At 47.0% G+C, this 20264-nt stretch overlaps 1 protein-coding gene across 5 annotated transcripts in view; it reads right to left on the reverse strand.

Moving 5' to 3' along the window:
* Positions 1-322: 322 nt before the first annotated feature.
* The window catches only part of LOC147268517 (plasma membrane calcium-transporting ATPase 1-like), a 94108-nt gene continuing 74166 nt past the window's right edge, over positions 323-20264 (reverse strand). For 4 of the 5 annotated variants that reach the window (XM_086200158.1, XM_086200154.1, XM_086200155.1 and 1 more), the window contains 5 exons: positions 19468-19681; positions 18949-19160; positions 18203-18310; positions 17320-17502; positions 323-8747 (listed from right to left, as the gene is read on the reverse strand). In XM_086200158.1, coding sequence (XP_086056284.1) covers positions 8511-8747; positions 17320-17502; positions 18203-18310; positions 18949-19160; positions 19468-19681 — 954 coding nt within the window. In that variant the 3' untranslated portion in view covers positions 323-8510. Of the gene's footprint in view, positions 8748-12779; positions 12991-17319; positions 17503-18202; positions 18311-18948; positions 19161-19467; positions 19682-20264 lie in introns of all 5 variants that reach the window. The other variant, XM_086200157.1, reaches the window with a different exon arrangement.

The following is a 20264-nucleotide window of genomic DNA, read 5'->3' on the forward strand; positions in this document are numbered from 1 at the left end:
AGCCTCCTGAGAGATCTAGGCACCTCCTGCCGCGAGGACCCCCGGCCTCCAAGACTTCAGATAAGCAGTTGAAGACAGAAAGATGGTCGGATTTATTTTAACTCTACTCTTCTTATCATTTCAAACAGAATATAAACTTACATATTATCTATCTATATATCCATATTCACATTCTTGTTCAAGAATCTGCCCAACCTGCCTCTCGTTTCCTGTGTATTTTTTTGGTTTTTACCCTCCAAACACTTGAAGAAAACGAAAATATGCTTGTAAACACCTGAATGAAAATGATCACAAATTGACAGCTTTATTTCAAATTCCAATGGCTTTATTTTATGTATATAGATTTGTATATTTATATGTATTTATATATATTATATATATACTTATGTAACAACTTGTACTCAGTTGCTTGATTATCATCTTTTGTTCAGCGTTAAGTTCAAACAACATGACACTAAGACCAAGGCATTCCACATGATCATATCTTACAGCAGAGTAAAGAAAGCATGTGTGTGCACCTGTCATACACACTCTCTCACACACACACACACTCACACACGTGGATGTACATGTGTCGTGGTTCTGTTTGTAGAAAGGACTGAAACATAACAACGTAAAGACGGCGGTGAGCAGATGGAGTGAGGACTGCGAGGGAGAAGAAAGCCAGGAACCGAAGGAACCACCGGAGCCGAACTGGAGGAGTCTGTTGCATAGATTGAAGCAAACAAGGAGAGGATGTTTGATACGACTGACAGGATGAGAGCGGAACGACCGAGGTGACGCACACACTGAGGAAACACACCCTCACCGGGCGAGCAGCACACTCGACACCGACCAGGAAGCACAGGAGATTTGGTCAAACACACGGCTGCTGAGTCATGATCCAAGATGGCAGCCATGCTAACGTTCAAACACTTACATGCTCACAGCGATGTTCACCACCTTAGCTAAGTATGCTAGCATCTGCTAATTAGCCCTAAACACACTCGCAGGAAAGAAGATATCACAACTTTTGCGGGTATTTGGTCATAAAATTGACAAACAGGACACATTCAAGTGTTGACCTACAAGTTAGCGAAGGTGTGTGGAAAATTTCATAAATTTCACCGACCGCTGCAGGAATGATGTACTTTAGTGGATAAACCTTGAAGTTAGCATGCAGCTAGCTATGGGGTCCCCCTACAAAAAAAAACAAAAACCTTTTGCATTGGTTTTGGATTGTTGCAGAAAATCAGTGTGTGAGACTTGCATGTTTTGATCTGCAGTATGTTTCTTCACATGAACGCAGCTTTGAGGATTTTTGGAGGATAAATGCAAACACTAGAAGCAAGAAGTTGACGTTCGTCTGAATGAACGTTAATGTTCAACGTTAGCATGGCAGCAACCAGCGTCTTCTCACTTTGGCACGGTGCTGTTAAACGTCCACGACTTCGTCTGTATCGTCTTGCGTAAGCGCGAGTTTGTAACCGCCATCCTTAGGACACATGCTGAGCTCTGGGTTTACGCGAGCGCGCCATTTACTGGTGCATTTTAAGCCCCAGAACAGAACTTGAAATATCTTGTGTTCCAAAGACCCCATTTCAGGCATTTAAACAAAAATCTATTCAAAACGTGACTTTAAGACAAGAGAACCATGGATGGCAACTGTTGCAGGGTCACTGGGCGTCTCTGGACAACGTATATGTGGTTTTAACTGCTTTAGCATCACATGGCTATGGCGCTAACTGCTCTTCAAATGTACGTTTTAATTATGCTGACGTGAAATAGGGTGCGTCTGTTTGCCGCGTTCACACTTGTTTATAACCAAGTCATACATGATAATTACCAATAAAATGAGTCAGTTGAACGCAATGTCAGTTTTGGTCATCTAGTAGGACGAAAACAAGTATTCCACGTATTTCTCCCTGGTGGAATATTCTTGGTAGTGTGAAGGAGAACTGTTCTAGGAGTTATGGGTGAAATTAGAACGTGCATGAACTGAAGCTTTTCTGATCGGGGGGAACTGTATTTGGTTCATGTAGGTTTAAATGTAAAGTTTTTCTTATTTTTAACTTTGTTTTTCCCTGTAAATGCTCAGGATGTTTTAGCCTAGCTTAGCATAGCGGCTAACAACAGGCAGACAGTGACCGGCGACATGAACACGCCTGAATTAGATGCTAAATTGAGTGAGTAAATTACAAATCAGCACATTTTTAAAAACACATAGAAAATATATTCTGGTCAAATTGCGATATAAATTGTTGAATAATCGATCAACAGGAAATTAGTTGGCAAATATTTTAATGGTTATTAAGAATTTCAGAGATTTTTCAAGCAATAGAGTCAAACATTCTTTGTATTCAGCTTCTCAAATGTTGATTTTCTTTGACACGTCAACTGATAAAAACCATCGTCTACTAATGCCGAGGAAAATTTTAATTTTTTTTCCCCCCTGACATTTCACACACAGTTTTTGTTTAGTGGTAAAATAACAAGAGAAAACAAAAACAAAACAAAAATGTCAGATTAATGAAAATAATAATTAAGAAATAAACTTGCCAGGCATCCTGGGGTGGACATATTTCATGTGACCCGCCAGCTGACGTGTTGATTTATCGGGGGTGAGATGAACTCACCTGATGTATCAGTTGAACAGACGTTCAACACCTGAGCGTCCGGCTCTTTGACCCACCAGGTGAGTGGAGGGAGGCGGGATGGTCGACGGCAGAGATCAATGGATGTGATTGGTGGGATGGTGACACCTGCAGAGAAGAAGCCCACACCTGAAGTTTCAGGGCTGGTTCACGCCGCTTGTCTGCCTCCCCCTCTGAGCGGGTGATGAGCTCGGTGTGTGTGTGTGTGTGTGTGTGTGTGTGTGTGGGGGGGGGGGTATTTGCTAAATGAATGGAAACATGGGTTAAAAAAAAACAAAAAACACCCATTCATTTTTCATCCATCCATCCATCACAGTTCCTCAGTGTGTTTCACCTCACAGTGCAAACGTGTGTGTGTTGGGGGGGGGGGGGGGGGGTGGTGGTGGGAGGAGGGTGTGTGTGGGTGGGGAGGGGGTTTGAGATTCATTTGGAAACAAGTCAACATTTGGGATGTTTCATTCCATACTAAAACATGCAGAACACGGAACACTGAACACATATACTCAACAGTTAGTTTTAACCAAATGCAGTTTTTTTTTTTTTTCCTCTCTTTTCGTACAGAGCGGCTTTAGGCTACACAGAACACGACGGAACCAATCAAACCAGGTTGGACATATTGCTTTAAACCACCAAATTTTTGTATATATGTCATGCATGCCACATAGATGATATTATGTTTTACAAAAATAACACCAACGCCTATTACTGTGTATCATAGTAATTACAGAAAACAAATCTTTTCAGTCTTTTTTGCGATGAAGCGCAACTGAAGAAGCATATATCTATATATTCACGTCTAATATATATATATATATATATATATATATATATATATATATATATATATACACACACATACTAGATATAAACATATGGATATAACATATAAATATATAGATATATACGTTAAGTGGTTAGGACTTTCTAATTGTGAGTTATCCAGTTTGACTCTTTTATTCGTGGGTTCTGTAGTTGGATGTGAAGGTTCTCCAAAGAGTTCCTTAAGAACCCACGACAGGGAAGCCGTTCTGAGAAAGGCAGCGTTCTGAAGAACAGGAAGCAGTCAAAAATGCAGCGATGCCTGGATGAGAGGGGGAGTTCCTCCTCCGTTCAGAAGTTCCAGATGGAGAACTGGGACCTTTTAAAGCCCCCCCCCCCCCACCGCCACAAAAAAAAGAACCTTCGGAGAACTAAATCCAGGTGACCAGGCGAAGGTTGTTTTTTTCCCCCAGTCTGCCGCTGAGTCAGTTTGTTTGCGTGTGACGTGGCTGAAACGAGAGGCAACAACAGGCACCGCAGCGTCCCTGAGGAGGGGGGGCTGCACTGTGCACCTGGTGGGAGGACGCGAGGGCAACCAGTCCAACATCAGAGCGACACAACGAGAGCAGAGGGAGAGTCCAGGTGGCGAGGAGGAGGATGGTGGGTGGGGGGGGGGGGGGTGCAAACGTTCTAAACAAACTTGTGCAGGAGAAGAAGAGACTTTGGCAGGGCGTTGGCGTTGTCAAAGCTCGGCGAGGTGATGGCCCGCTGATTGCCCTCTCTCCCGTTTCCCGTCACCGACACAGACAGCAGGTGCACACCATCCACCGACGTGACAATATTTACACCGTTCTGACCGCAGGCTCGCCGCTGCTCGGGATCAAACACACGGCGTCTCGTGGAGGATGTGTCTCGCTGCCACCAGACACACAGCTGGAAGAGGAAGTGATGTCACCAGAGCTTTTAACCGTCCTGTTCTCTTCCCGGATGCGTTTATTTTTTTTGTTGTTGTATAAAATTGTGACAGCATCTACGACCGCGTCCTGTTCCAGGCTCCGCCTCCGTCAGCGTTCCAATATCTTATTATTTACACGTAGGAGTTAAACTCAAAAGATGTGGCCGCTTTTCTTTCCCCGGATGGCCTCTGAGTGCCACAACGCCAGTTTGTCCTCTGACAGAAATTCATTTTACATGAACTTTTATCTCTGGGGGGGGGGGGGGGGGGGCAAACAAACTCAGACCTTAAAAAAGTGGTGGTGGTTTGGTGAATCTGAACTCGTCACCCTTAAGTTTGTTAAAGCTGTCACGCCTCCTATCTGAGCCTTTGTAGTGAGTTAAGGTTGTGTTTCCGCGGCAACGTTTGTTTTTTTCCCCCTAGGTACTTGACACAAGGGCCGCAGTCCAGCCGAGCCTTGACTGGGTCCCCCTTTCAGTTTTGCCATGAATTCCTGGACCTGTTGAGATCATCTGGGCTGTAAAAAAAAAACAACCCCAAAACAAACAAACAAACCTCCAGGGTTGCCCGGTCTGCTCCTTTGAGAGCTGATTTACTGCAGTTGTGTATAAACCAGTGAGTTGCTCAGGGTTTCCCTTTGGTCCTCGAATTCATGTCTCAGTTTCTGGTCCGTCCGAGGGGGGGTGGGGGGGGGGTGAGGCAGTTCAAGTGGAGGAGTCGGAGCCTGAGGCAGGACACAGCACCAGTCCACTCATTCAGAGAAAGCAGTCGTAGCTTCAAAGTACTTAAAAGAAAGAAGTTGGATAGATAATTATACACTCCCATTTAATGTTCGATACAGTTAGCTGTACTCACGTTGCATTCGCTGAACTCTAATGGAATTGGATATTTGCAAAATAAAAAAAAAATCACATAGCGTGTAGTGTGTCACAACGTCTTAGATAAAGTGAATATACTCAATGTTACAGGGGGGGGGGGGGGGGGGCGATGAGACTCGATTTTTGAGATTCCAATTGATCAGGAAGTAAACAAGTCACTTGCAGGTTTTTGAAGCCCTCACATCAGGTGACCAAAGGTGACACACGTGGCATAAATATTTAGAGAGCTGTAAAAAGACGGTAGAGTCCACAGGAGGTTCATCTCATTCATGTACTGTACTGTCACCAAACTCTTCAGCCTATACATATATATTCATATATCTCCAAAATATTAAAAAGCACTTAATATAAAAATACAGAAGAATTATAAAAAATGAGCAAAACATTGAACTTTATATGAAAACCATGCAAGAAAGATTCCCCATTTAGTTAAACAGTAAGATTCAGGAAAGCAAGGGAATGAAAGGGAAGTGGTGGAATGAGAGAAGCGCAGGCGAACTGCCACCCACTCGCTTTTCATGTAAACATTGTAGAGGTCCTTTAACCTTGGTTCGGCAGTGACGACTGAAGATTTTCTCCTTGCTTTATTTTATATTTATATATATTTTTTTGGTCGTGTTTGAAGTAAAGGGCCGGGGAAGAAGACGGGGGGGGGGGGGGGCAAGGCGGGGCTGGGGGAGGAGGAAGTCTGAAGGAAACCTCGATAACAATGAGTTAAAAAACAAGACAGACAACCTATAAAATATGGCTCTGAGTTACATAGAAAAAGCTCATCAGAGGGCAGAGGAAGAACCTAGTCATGACAAAAAGGAAATATGGCAGTAGTAGCAGAGTGCTTCCATAGTGTCCTAGTTCGTAGACGCCGACGGGTGACAGATGGACGGAAGAACCCGCTTCAATCTTGGCGGAGGCTCTTTGGATCTCTCTCCCCAAAGATGCTCCCACCGTTTTGACGATGCCGACGCTCCAAAAGCTCTGCGAGTGTTCAATCTGCTCCAGTGACCCCTCGCGCCACATGGACGAGGCCCTCGCCATCCTTTCCTCCACTCGTTTACTCAGGTTCTTCCCTCCTCCGTCACCCGTCTGCAGGTTGATGGCTGCTAGTCACACTAAGAGGGAATTACAAGCATCGCCGCTTCTGATTGGAGTACAATTACTTCTTTAAAGACAGTAATCTGAGGACAACAGCAGGCAGGAAGTACTGAGCGGCAGCAGGGACACAGTGGATTTAACTCTACAGGCTGACTGGTGACATCATCAGTCTCCCATAAACCGGTGGTTGTTAATCAAGTCACAGCAGTGCGCCGAGGGACGGTGATGATGAAACGCCCTCGCTGCCTCGCTGCTGCTGGCTGCGTGATGTCACTGACAGCTGATTTGTTTAAATTCATTAAAGCAGATATAAAAGGGAACAAAAAACATCAGAACTGGTACTAAGATTTGTCTTTGACACAGATAGACGGTCTAGATCTTGATCAGAGGTCCATCAACTTCCTGCGCTGAACCCAACATCCTGCATGGCGACTGAAAACAGACCCACCGACACCTGTTGAAGGCTGTTATTCAGACGGCGTTTACATAAAACAATACTGGGAAGACGCATGTGGACGCACGATGGAGGGAAAATTGTGCTCACGCCAAAGCTTCGTGATACTTCGAAGCCTCGACTATGACCATGACAGGAAAGGTTAAAGCCAGGACGTCCCAACGCCTTCTTGTGCCATCCAATCTGAAGAGGGACAAAACCCTGGAGCTGGGCGGCGAACAGCTCGGGATCCAGCAGAACAGCAGGGGGGATCTATGGTTGTAAGACAGACGGCCCTGGTCTCTGTGCTTGGGGGGCCTCTGCAGTCCTACGCGTCACGGCGCTCTGCTGAAAACTCGTGCTGAGGTGGTGCACGCGAGCAGATGCACTGGTATAAAGCAGCCTCAGGTGACGGAGCGCCAGAGAGCTGCAAGGGTCTGTGCAAAGTAAATGTTGTCAGAACGGCATCAGGTGACCGGCTGGGAGCCGATGATAAGCCCCGCCCTCCCTTTGCAGCCTTGCACGGGAATGTGGGAGCGCGTCACGTTAAGTGGTCTCCTGGTAGAGCCGAGCTTTTCCTCTCCCGCTACAACACCGGTGGGTCTGTTTTGCTTGTGTTGTAGGAAGCAGGAAGTTCATCCCAGCTGACAGGAGGTTGATGGAGCTCTGATGAGACGCTGCTGCAGACTTAACACACAGACGGTTCTCTGAACAGAATCCCAAATATTCATTCCTAAGTTATCATGCGACTCAACACGAATGAAACATAACATGCATCCTACTAGCAGGGTGAACGAACCACGCTCCTACCGACACTGTAGATACATGACAGGGGGCGGGGCAGAGAGAACCAGAACCCTGCCTGGGTGGGATGAGGTCAGAAAGTGAGCCCTCTCTGGATGCTGCCATGTTAGATATATTTGGGTGGTAAACATTCTGTCCTTCCACATGCAACACAGCAGCTTAAGAAGAACAAACACATAGAAGACACAATAAGGGAAGAACTTTTTTTTTTTTAACAGTTCGACCTTAAGAGACTGTAGTGTCACACTCACAAGACATTCTCAGGGTTTTGGATCAACCAGTAATTAACATTCGTTGGAGGTTTTGAAAACAAAGAGCAAAAACAAAACAAAATTTAAAAAAAAAAAAAAAAGAAGAAGAAGAAGAAGAAGAAAAAAAAAAGGAAGGTTATTTTTGCATTAGCCTAAAAATCTTCTGATCACCAAACCTGGCTGTTAGCTGGACAGAAGAGCGGAAGCGTATGTACATGAGAATCACTGCACTCTTTGTAAAGTTCGGTGCCGTTTTCGAGAGCGTTACGCAGGAATGAAGCCAGTACAGAACACGACATGCTGCTGCGAGACCCGCAAAGATCAAACCCAACAAAGTTTAAAAGCTTTTCAAAAGGATCATCAGGTAAAAAATATACATGAATGGACGAGGACAGGCCTTCCACTGTGGAGACTCTGGACTCCACCTTCTACTGTTTCATGTGTGATGGTGGTGGTGGTGGTGGTGGCGGCGGTGGCGAGGGGGGAGGAGCGACAAACTTACAGGCAGAACGACGCCACAGTCAGTATGAAAAATGTGACATGGCAGGAATAAGTGAGGAGAGGGTGACGGCGATGTGAGGCATGGGCTGGGGATGAGCGGTGATGACTTCCCTCCTCAGCGCGACAGTTCTGTTAGTGGATGACAGATGATGCTGATGAAGAGGAGGAAAGAGGAGGAGGAGGAGGAGGAGGAGGAGGGGAAGCTCAGATGAATGTGTTGGGGGAGGCGCTAAGCGGGTCTCCTCCTCCCTCCGCCCCAGAGGAGGCGCTGGGAAGGGGGTCGATCTCGTCTCCAGTCTCTTCGATGGGGGGGATGCGAGCCTCCTCCTCGGAAAGGGGGACGAACTCAGGATGGGCCATGAAGCTGTGGATGGAGCTACGGGACTCTGGGCTCTCCAGCCCCGCGTACAGGGAGCTACGGAACGCGTTCACCACCTTAATCTGGAACAGAGAACAAAAAAAGGAGTGTCAGAGGACGGGATGAACCCAAGCGTGAGGTCAAGCAGGCAGCAGGGGCTCACGGAACACACGATGGTCGGTGGGTTGGAATCTTGAGTGTCGACCACAAAACACAACGTCAACAGAGGTGGAACGCGGCATGAGAACACGGCGGGAGAACAACTACGCCTACAGAACAACAACTTAAAAAGGGAAAAACAATACATGGGTGGATTACATGTTGGAGGCAGCTGAGCGCAGGAGGACAAACGTCAAAAAAAAAAAATACCAGGATGGAAGTGGAGGAGCATCAAGTCACAGAGGCTACAATACACATCCACACACGCACACACACACACACACACACACACACACACACACACACACACACACAGTCTATCTAAAATGCAAACATTATAGTGCCACTTTGAACTCAGTGCACCAGCAGTGGCCTCTGATGATACTGAAGCCTCATTTCCACGCACAGCACAGCTGTCTGGTGTCTGTAATTTCGGCCCCAGAGGGTGACAGATTAGGTGATGATTAGCCTGGAGTGAGCAGCTAATTTCCTTATAATCTCCTAGATTTGAAAAAACATCCCCATGTTAGCTGCAGAACTTGTAGCACGTTAGCTTGTTTTAGCGTGCTCAGTTTCCAGAGTCGGTCCCAACTTTTCAAAATTACTTAAATGCATATTTCTAGACTGAAAAAAACAAACAAACAAGGAAGGAGGAGTTTCGTAGACATGTTGGAGATTACAGAGGTTTCCACAGGGATGAAGGGACGTCTGGCGGACTGGCGTACGTACACAGAGCTACGTGGAAACAAGGCTCGAGTGGTACAACACAGGACAGATTTAATCAGCCAGACCAGGACATGTTTCAATTGGTGGGTAAAAGACCTTTTGGTTGTATGCGAACATCCTTCACGTTTAGAATTAAACTCGTTATTGTGAAGGTTGATTTGGACCAGCAGCGGTTGCAAATGTGCTAACGTGCTGCTAGCACTGAGTGACTGTAGAAGAGGCTAGTTTTTCTCATATTAGCTTCCCCTGTAAACATCCTCACATTTTTTCAACCTGAAAGCTGCAGGACAAGCTAGTAGGGGTGTTTTGTCCGGTCAGCATTCATGAAGGAACACAAGCACAGAGCCCAGAAGAGGAATTTAAGGGGAGTGATTCTCTTCACCTACATGTCAGGACGCCCTCGAAATGATGCTGACACTGTTAGCTCAAGATCCACGCCGGCGTCAAAAAGCACGAGGACACCAGAGCGCGGGACAGCTGAACCTGCAGGGATTTGATCCCATTCAGCCAAGAGAGAGTCGATGAGCTCGGCTACTTAACCTCTGGGCAATAAAGGTGTTCGAGTTCACCTCGAAGAGGGTTGAGGTCATGGCCCTGCTGGAACTAGGCAAGTTCTACCGGACCTTAAACAACTGGGGCTCCTGGAGGTGTGATCCACTTAAAGTCCAACTTTTACAGGACGACCCTCCCATCAGTGCTCCTTCCTGGGCCTGCTACTTCCAGCGTGCACACAAACCTTTGAGTAAATCGGTTCCTGATTGATAAACATTTGGCCACTTTTATTCCCATGAAGTTCTTGTGTGCCTTCACATTTAACATTTCGCCGTTTTTTTAGTAGGAGGAAAGGCTTCTGTATCCATATTCATATTAAACAGACGAGGAAAAAAATCCGGGGGAAAATCTGTCATCCGTCCAATTTGGATGTATAAATAAATGTGGATAAATACCAAACCAAATCACACGCAGCAGAACTGGGGATTTTGGGGGCCGCTGCTCAGTGGACTGGCAAATCAGCATTGCCACACACTGGGAAAGCAACAAACACATGCCCACTGTCAAGTATTTATAATCACGCTCAGAGCCAGAATCATATTGTCCTCAGGCTGCTCTCTCCTCTCCGCCTGAAGTTGTTTCCTCTGAGATGAATCCGCAGCGGCCGCAGCTGATCACACTGATTTATAAGCACCAGCAGACACTCTTCATTATAATTAATAACCTTGCGGTTCAAAGCTCTCTATTACTGAACCATGGGAGAATAGAAGGCTGAACGCCGCAGCTCAGAGCATACATGCAATTGACACACATGCGCACGCACACACACACACACACACACACACACACACACACACACACACACACACACACACACACACACACCACAAGTTAAAAAGCTCTGGGCTGTTAAACCATGAGAGACTTGCTGAGCCTGACAGATTTAACTCTGCTCAGGATTAACCCATAAAATTATCTTGGTGCCCAGGCTGTCGCCTCACAGTATGTAAAAAAAAAGAAGAAACAAACCCCCCCCCCCCCCAAAACCCAACAACAACAAAGAAAATAGGGCAGAGCTTCTTCTTTTCTTTTTTTTTTTCTCATTCTGCCACGGATCAGCTTCTCTCGCTTGTCGTTGGCCACTTGTGCCAACAGTTGCGATCTGCCAGCAGCAAGTCACATCAGGGTTAATAGACCTACGCTAATATGCTAATAGTTTAAACCTCCACAACATGCAGAAGGAGAAGCAGCAGGCCGGGGGGGTGGGGGGGGGGGGAGTGATGAAATGTATTAAAAAAGCAGAGCAAGAGATTAAGACGGAGATGGAAGCTACGGCAGAGGAAGGTGAAACAGATGGAAAACAGATCAGGTGATCAGGCTGTCTGCAAGTTCATTTTACAAAGCTTTTAATCAGTTAAAGGATAACGCTGAATATATTTCACATTGTTTTCAAGAAATCCTACTTAAAAACAAAAACGCCAGTGTGCTTGTTTTTTTTATCTGTCAGCCTCAAGCACACGCGTTCCTACTGAATACGTGAGAAACGGCCGGCTCCCTCCAAGAACGAGGCCCCGCACTTTCCCTGTGTTTGCACTTCTGTTTATGGGGATTCAACTTGGGGCCCAAACTATGCTGAATATCTCCAGATCCGTACGAAAAGTCACACGTCACCCAAAGAGTGCACGTTGCCTTTCAAGTACTCACGAGTACAGTACGTGTCTAAAGCTTCCAAAGATGCTGGTACTTCTCCATAATGTTAGCATCCAGGTCTTGTTGATCCAGTTGTACGCCCGGTGATGCACGCACGCACGCACGCGCGCACACACACACACACACACACCTGAGCGCCTGCCTTTGATTTGAGCTGAAAACAAACGAACTGAAACAATTCCAAGTCGGAGTGTTTGTGGATTACTGAGCATGCGGCTGAGCAGTCATATCCATCTTTTAGCTTCAAGCTACGTGCACGCGTACGAGTCTTTCTGCGCTCTGGGGGTCGCAGGGGAGTGATGCAGCCGTGGCACAGGGCGAGAACATACACTTTCTGGGTGAAGTGTTGTTTGAGTGCCCTCAGAGGAGTGATGCGTCATCTGATACCACTCTCTGAGCAGGGAGCGTATACAGAATTGATCTCACAATGTCTTTATACATCTCACCCTGATTAGCTGTCATTAATATCCTCTGGCCGAGTCTCTGTTATTTGGGCTTTTAACTGACTCCGTCATCCTCGTTACTGCTCATTTTCCAGCTCCTTCCCGCAGTTTCAGAGCTGCTGCTTTAAATCGGAGGGGCTCGAGAAACTCCGAACTGGTAACTGACATCAGCAGAGTAGAACTTTGGATTAAATTAGCAGTGTGATTGATGCCGTTTACGTAACTGGATCGGTTTTAATATCCAAACAAGCGTTCTCCCGTTCAAGAGAAACCGTTTCCTGCAACCACCAGCTTGACATCCATCAGTCAGCCGTGATCACGATAGCTGCACTTCCTGATAGAATATCACGGACGCATCGATCACATCACTTCCACTTCCACGTTGATTCCCATCATGCCTCATGAGCCTGTTATTAATGATAACTCAAGACTCTGATCATTGAGGGGAGGGGCAGACACCCTGCCGGGTGATGGATTCAGCGAGTCATGCAGGGGTGAATGTTTCATGCAGCTCAAACAGAGAGAAAGAGACAGAGTCCAGCCAGGTGAGGTGTGGTGTTAGCTGGCCTCAGGACACAGACTCACTGCCTGCAGCGGAGGAGGAAGCAGCAGCAGCAGGGGGCGGGGCCCCAGCTGAGTTGGTGAGAGAAGAGGAGGTGCTAAGTCCTACGTGGGTGGGGCTAGAGAGAGTTTTGGCGGCAGTGGCGTCATTGTGCTGGCTGACGACAGACGGCTGGCGGCGCAGGGCACCAGGCACCGCCGCCTGGCCCGTCTGGAAGGTATAGACCACATCCATCTGAAGGAAGGAAACAGTGTTAGCAGACACAGAAGCAGCGGAGAGAGGAGGTTATTGGAGGAGAGGAAGGAGGGATGCATAGAAGTACAGACTTCTGGAAAGATTCAGAGAGAAAGGTTTACAGAGGCTAGAGGGTTCTGAAGGTCAGTAATTCAGATGTCTCAAGGGCGACACACCCAACGATGACTGTGGTAAAACTGCAGTTTTTTTTGGTCAGTAAATGTTCTTTGGCTGGTTTGTGGACAAGTATTTTGGCATTATCTTTTATTTACCCAATAATTTGCAAAATGAGCATCATGCCGCATTGAAGAGGACGAAAAACTAGAGCGAGAGAGCGATGTGTCTAATGTCAGTTATAACATGCTAAGGTAGCACGTTAGCTCGTGTACCATCATCAGTTGTCAGAGTTGCAGGCCGGGGGGGGGTCGGGTCCCATGAGAGTTCCCTGAAGTACTGCAGTTGTACGAGCGTGAGCTTAACTAGCTTCAGATACCACCTAAATGTATTTGTGCTCCATTTACACCGACATTAACAACAGCGTTTCCTGATGCAGGCAGAGGTCCCCGAGGAGCTGATGGACGGTGAGGATCGCGTTTCCTGACTCCAATCACGTTTGAGTTCATTTTAGACAGTGGTTTTGTGAAGAGATGCAATGAAACAAAGATGCATTTGAGAAGCAGTGCCGACTGCGTTCAACAGAAAAATAGATCACATTATGCCTCTTTGCCTCGCGGTTTTCGAGAGAAGACGGCAGCTGACATAAAAACCCGATTCTTCTTTAAAAGGACTGACATGATCTTTGTTTTTGATGCACATTTGAGACAACCTATTAAAAAAAAACAACAACAACAACAACAAAAAAGTTCTGATGCAGAACAATAATATTATAAAGCTGATTCTAAGTGGGTACCGAGGCAGAGAAGAGGAGAAAGTGAGAAGAAACAAAAGAGAAAACACGAGGGAGAGATTAAGTCGGAGGAGAGGTATTAGGAACGAGGAGAAGTCTTGGAGAAAAAGCGTCAAGAGAGAAAGCATTTATTTAGTTAGTTAAAGTCAAAACGTCAAAATCCAGAAACCCAGAAAGAACAAAGAACGGAAGTATGAATAAAGAGCTTTTGAAAGCACTTTTTAGAGGAGTGGCGACGGGGAGAAGAGGAGAAAATGTGTCATTTGGAAAGCCTGATAAAGTTTGGACGCTGAGGTGCTGCTTGTACCAATTATACCCCCCCGTGTTTGACTAGTGAGGCGTTGAGCGGCACAACGCTGCCCACCAGGATTAGAAAGGAGGAGGACAGGAAGAGAAGCGTGGAGCGATAAGAACCTAATTAGCTTGTGCCTTTCCTCACCTCCCCCACCACCCCCCCCCCGTCCTCCCATCCTCCCATCCCAGGAGGTTGACAGACTGATATTACAGATACAAAGACCTGAAGACAAAACGGAGGACTTCCTTTTTCTTCACAACATGTCTGACGGGCGGGGGGGGGGGGGGGGTCAGAAGAGCACTCGTTCTTTTCCTCCTCGCGCCACTTCTGTCGGTGGGTGTCACATTTTAAAGGCTAGAACATCGACTGAAGGTACGTGAGAACCTCCTAGAACCCTGCTTGCTCGTCCTGTGCTGGAGGAAAACCTTCAAAGGCTGCTAGTTCAGGGGCGTCCCGCTGGAGATGGTGGACGACCCCGTCCTGATGGCCGGGCGGCACCTACTCACTCATCTTGCTTGCGTTATTCGCGGCGGTGTGATTAGCAGAGTATCAGGTTTGTTCATGACCAGACATTCATAAAATAGAGGTGGTGGTGGTGGGGTTCAGAAGGAAGTTCATGAGGTGATGCTGGGACAGTGCGTATGAGCAAGGATAACGGGAGATTGTACACTTCCTGACTCGTGAGTGGGTGTGGTCACCTCTGCTGCACCTCCCCCCCAATCATAGGAGTTATGAATGTCGATTGGAGGGATGGAAGCCAGTTATAACTTTTAATTTGTTGTTCAGCCTATAAATCCATTGCAGTGTCCGTCCATGCAGAGCAGCCTCAGCACCGTGACAGCGGCGCTGCTAGGTTTTGCCACAGGTTAGCAGTGTCTCTTTAGTACAAGAGTGTTTGGTGGATAAGTGGCTGGTGAAGAAAAGGACAAATATTTCATTCAAAAGTCCAGTCGAGACTTCCGCTAGCCTGAACTTGACATGGGTGCCCGTTCTGGAGACAAAAGAAGCAATCGAATTGAGGCATGAACTTAAAATCAAAAGCCCAATGGACGCCTGGATTTGAGGAATCCCTGACTGTCCTACTTCAGTCCTCATGGAACTGGACTGGTGAGGGTCGCCTCGCACCAGAACCAGGCTCTCCTGCTCATCTACCGTCAGTCTGACGTTGCAATTAGAAAAGATGTTCTTCCACACCACCTTCATCAGAACGGCTCCAGTCCAACTGCTGATCCCTTTTTCAAGGATTTCCTCTTCACTTGTTTAAAGTCAATTAAAAGCAAATATCATTGTTAAAGCAGGGACTTTGAGTGAGGAAAAGGAAATATTAGAACACTGAGAATATTCTATCAGATATTTTTGGTCTGTTTGGAGAAACAAAGAGCGGCGGCTCGAGAAGGAGGGACAAAAAAAAAAAAACGCTAATAGTTATCATTTATCAGATATTTCTGCCCTTCAGCCACCAGAAGTACAAGATTGTCTGCCATTGGGAGAAAAAAAACAAAAAAACACCTGACCTCTCTGACTGTGTGTGTGTTTCTGCTGAAGTGAGCGCGTGTGTGTGTGTGTGTGTGTGTGTGTGTGTGTGTGTGTGTGGGAGCAGAGCGTTGGCTGCTGTTAGTGTAGGTGAACGCTAGCATCGAGGCTAATGAAGCCCATAGGGACTGAATGGTACTGCCTGTGGACATGCTAATGCTCAGTGAATGTTGATCAATCCTGTAGGAGGAGTGCGCTCGCACACACACACACACACACACACACTAAAACCTCAGACTATGCGATGAGTCAGGCAGCCCTATGAAGGTGCTGTTATTTGTCTACCATACAGACTGATGAATAAAAATGTCCAATAAGCCTTAGTGTCCAACAGGACGCCAAAGGTCGGCAGCAGAGTGTGAAATTAACAGTGGCGCGGCAGCAGAGTGTGTTAATATCTCCAGTTGCACCGCCACACAATGCACTGAGTTTGAATTCATTCCCGGCAGAAAAGAGTGGCTGAACCAGTTGATTTTAGAGGACAGTTTGTGTCACCGGGACACAAAGAGCATCTGCTGCAGCGACGGTCAATTCGATCCTCCAAACAGGTTTTAAACACAAAGGAGGAGTTCATTTCAGCCTCAGCCCTCGTTTGCACCAACGACATTAAATACACACTGGCGAGGACTTTTATCAGCTGGGTTATGTGGAGACTAATGATTTTTCACATTCACTTCAGTCTCTATAGTTACGTGGACATTTGTTTTTGGACTCCGATAATAACCATGATGTCCCCGGGGAAACATTAACATCCAAGCAAGATACAGTTATGTATTCATTTATTTATATTTGTATGCTAACTTGTCTGTTTAACTGGTTTACTGGTTTACTGGCATTAAACTGAATAAAAAAAACAAACAAAACCAGGAGCAGCAGAGGACCAGTGATCAGCTTCTTCTCATTTCTTGCCCTTCTGATTTGTCTAAAATGCAACAACTGCCAGAAATCCATCCATCCGTCCATTTTCTATACGGATTATCTGTTAAGGGTGGCGGGGGGGTGGAGCCTATCCCAGCTGACTTTAAGCGAGAGGTGGGGTTCACCCTGGACAGGTCGCCAGGGCCATCAGGGGTTCAGTATCTTTCTCAAGGATACTTGGACATGGTCACCGGGGGAAGTGAGGATCGAACCAGTGACCCCTCGGTAGCTGGACAGCCACGCTACCTCTGAGCCACGCCGCCCCTGCTAGAAATCTGCGTATCAACTAGTCTGAAGGAAACACAATGTCTTGATGAGAGACGCTGACTCTGCTGTCAGATCGTGAAGCTTCCTGTGGTACGACAGACGCGCTTTTGATTTTAGGAGCATGAAAGAGAGGAAGAGGCCGCCGCAGTTGGATCGGAGTGTGAGTTTGTTTTCCAGACAACAGAGATCTGGAATTCACTGAAGCAGCTTCAGGGACTGAAACAAAAGATTCACCAGCAAGACAAGAGACACAAAACCAACACTAATCACAGTGAGACAATACAGTCCTTCAAAGGCTGTTTAGCAACTGACTCTCTGAGCCTGGAAGGGAGAAGCTACGCACAAAATATTGACTTGCTGAGTGTCACAGTTGTGAGTCAGGCGTTACGGGGAACTACGACAGCCGTACCTGGGTCTGGATGCGGTTCAGGCCTCTGAACCAGAGGATCTGGCCTCTCCTCAGCTCCATCTCTGCATGGTCGATTTCATCAGCGTCCTCTGTCAGCTCCTCCTCAGGGATCTCCTCTTTTGTGATGCCGTGACCAGCCTCCTTCAGGAACTTCAGGCGGTGGGTCGGGATCGCCGTGATCAGCTAAAGTTGACGGAAACATTAAAAAAGTGTTTCAATGTTTAAAGTCACTCCTCTATTTTCACAGTGTGCTGCACGATCAGTTCTTTAACGTTCTCTGTGACTCGGTAAGACAGCCCAGGTGACTTCATAGTGATGTCATGAGGGGGATTTCAACACTTGGACAGCAAACTCCTAACAGAAACCCTGTTACAATCTCCAGGCGTGGCATCAAAAAGTAGACGACCTGTGTTTCACCTCTAAAACGAACCTCAGATCTCAGATCAGCGTGTTTCCCTGTCAGCAGTTTCTCTCTCTGTTCTGGGTCGCTGCCTCCCAGCTGAACCCACCAGGCTTCTTGGGTCTTTCCTGTAGGACGTACACTTTCTAGGCCTTTGTGTGTGCATGTTAGCAGGATCATGCCTGGGATGGTGTGTCTATGTGTGTGTGTTCTGCCAGAGGGACTGACACGCTGGGTTTGCTTTCCCGGGGTACTCGTAAACAAGACTAGCGATGCTTTCATGTGCTGAACTCATTACCATGGTGATGGTTGTGATGGTAACGCTGCAGCAGCGCCAGTGTGACAGGCAACAGTTTGCTGCCACAAAGCTCATGTATCCGACGCTTCATCCTCGATTCAGTACACTTTTACCCTCCGAACTGATTTGATATAAATGTGCAGGTTTGAGAGTTAAATTGGCTCTGGTCCTGGTTCTGGTCTCACCTGTCCCCACAGCAGCTCTCCCACGCCGATGAACACACACCAGAGCCACTGGTCGATGGTCAGAGCTGTGCAGGAGAATGGCTTCCCACCGAACTGAACAATGATGATCTGAGGAGGTAGAGAGACACACGGGACATGTTGGCTGTGGGAATCCTGAGTGTCTGCTGCACAGTCGTGTCACATTTCATCACTGGCACATGTTGAGGGCACACCTAAAGCAACGATGAACCGCCACCCCCTCCCCCAGCAAGTAGCTGTGCATCCCAAAAAACCTGACATACAGCTTCCTCTGATCCAAGGTACCCCAACCGTGTTTGGGGCTGACAGCTTCACACTTGTTGGACGTCACACCGAACGAAACTGGGCAAATTAGACATTAGACGGATGAGTCCTGCTGACTCAGTTCAATTTGTTGATGACCAGTTAACAATTACCTCTGGATGTGTAGTCGGACAGGTAGTTGGGTTGTTTGTTTTTTAAAGTTGATTTTCAATGTGAACTCCGTTGAGGATGAATACTTCCTGTCAGAATGTGGAAAATCTGCATGGTTTTACAGCTGAGCATCAGCGCAGTTAAGCAGCCCTTAAGTGGTTGTTTGGTCCACTGCTGGCATGCAAGCAACACCCTCTGTCCCTTTATATCAGTTTTATTACGTTCATATTTCCATCTTCGTCTCCGTGCCCATCTACAACAGAGGAGCATCATTCAAACAGTTCGTGAATCAGTGTATCAGATGCTGGTGTCACCTGCAGGGCGAAGGTTCCGAGTACGACGCTGCAGAAGATGGGGTTCCTGTAGATGCCCTCGAACACGTTCCTCTCGCCGTGGATCTTCCTGGCGTTGATTTCGTTGAAGAGCTGCATCATGACGAAGACGTTGAACACGATGGTGTAGTGCTCCGACGGCGGTGAGTGCAGGGGGGAGTTGCGGCCGCTGTCGATGTCGAAAAAATTCTCACCTGGGAAGCAATGTTGGAAAAGATAAACTGACCGGCAGTGGAGATATTTATTTGATGTATTATATTTAAAAAATAATGATTATCTCATCGAAAATATCTTTAAAAGAACAGCGGAGCCTGCATGGTGTGTTTTGCATGAGTGAAAATACATTTAAAACACTGAAGGAAACTTAGGTGACTAAAAACATCTGCTCTCCTCTCAACGCCGGCTCAGACGCGGTTCTCCTTCTCTTCTCCGCCAGTTTTTCTAGTCTGGATTCCATCGTTTAAGTTTCCCCCGAGAAAACAAGCTAGTCGTTAAACACACCGGCGAACAGCAGAGTGAAGATGATGGTGAGCTGGTACACGGCATGACCCAAGATATTCTTCATCATTGTCCTGGAGATGAGAGGCTTGTTGCGGCCGTATGGTTTACGTAGCAGCAAAGATTCTGTTGGTGGTTCGGTAGCCAGAGCCAGAGACGCCAAAGTGTCCATGATGAGGTTTACCCACAGCATCTGGACTGCCTTCAGAGGAGAGTCCTGCAGGAGGAGTAAGAGAGGTTTAACGGGAGCGAATGGAAATCTAAATACCACTCCATCAGTGGTAATTAAGTAGCAAAACACAAAAACACATGCTGACACCCAGGAAATACTGAGTGAGCCCTGGTGGAGGTCCGTGCACTCTGAGTGCACTTCCTGTTCATCCTGTTTTTTCCTTCTCATTTCTCTCCTCTTCTCGTCTCTGCATATTTATCAGGGGGGGGGGGGGGGGGAGTCACATGGCTCTGGCAGAGATTTGCACCTCAAATTGAACAATTCTTTGCTGATGAGGAACAAAACGTGTCTTTACATCACTTCACTTCACCCGGTGCAATCTTCACCTTTGAGCTCACATCGCCAGTGTCACCTGGTGATGCCGCGATATCTTCTGAACCTGATTCAGTCAAATCTTGTGACTGTACCCGACTCTTTGTGTTGTTGCGGCACGATTAGACTGCTGGATCCAAGACAATAACTGCACTGGACGAGGTGCGCGGATCGGGGAGGGGGCTGAGCTGAACGGCCTCAGGGGAAGACCTGCGGGCACGACTCTGAGCTCGGATTTCTACTCTACCTTCTCTGG

This window comes from Aulostomus chinensis, chromosome 3 (assembly GCF_037954235.1).
Source record: "Aulostomus chinensis isolate RoL2024-O1b breed Wild chromosome 3, RoL_Achi_v1.0, whole genome shotgun sequence".
NCBI classification, from domain to species: Eukaryota; Metazoa; Chordata; class Actinopteri; order Syngnathiformes; family Aulostomidae; genus Aulostomus; species Aulostomus chinensis.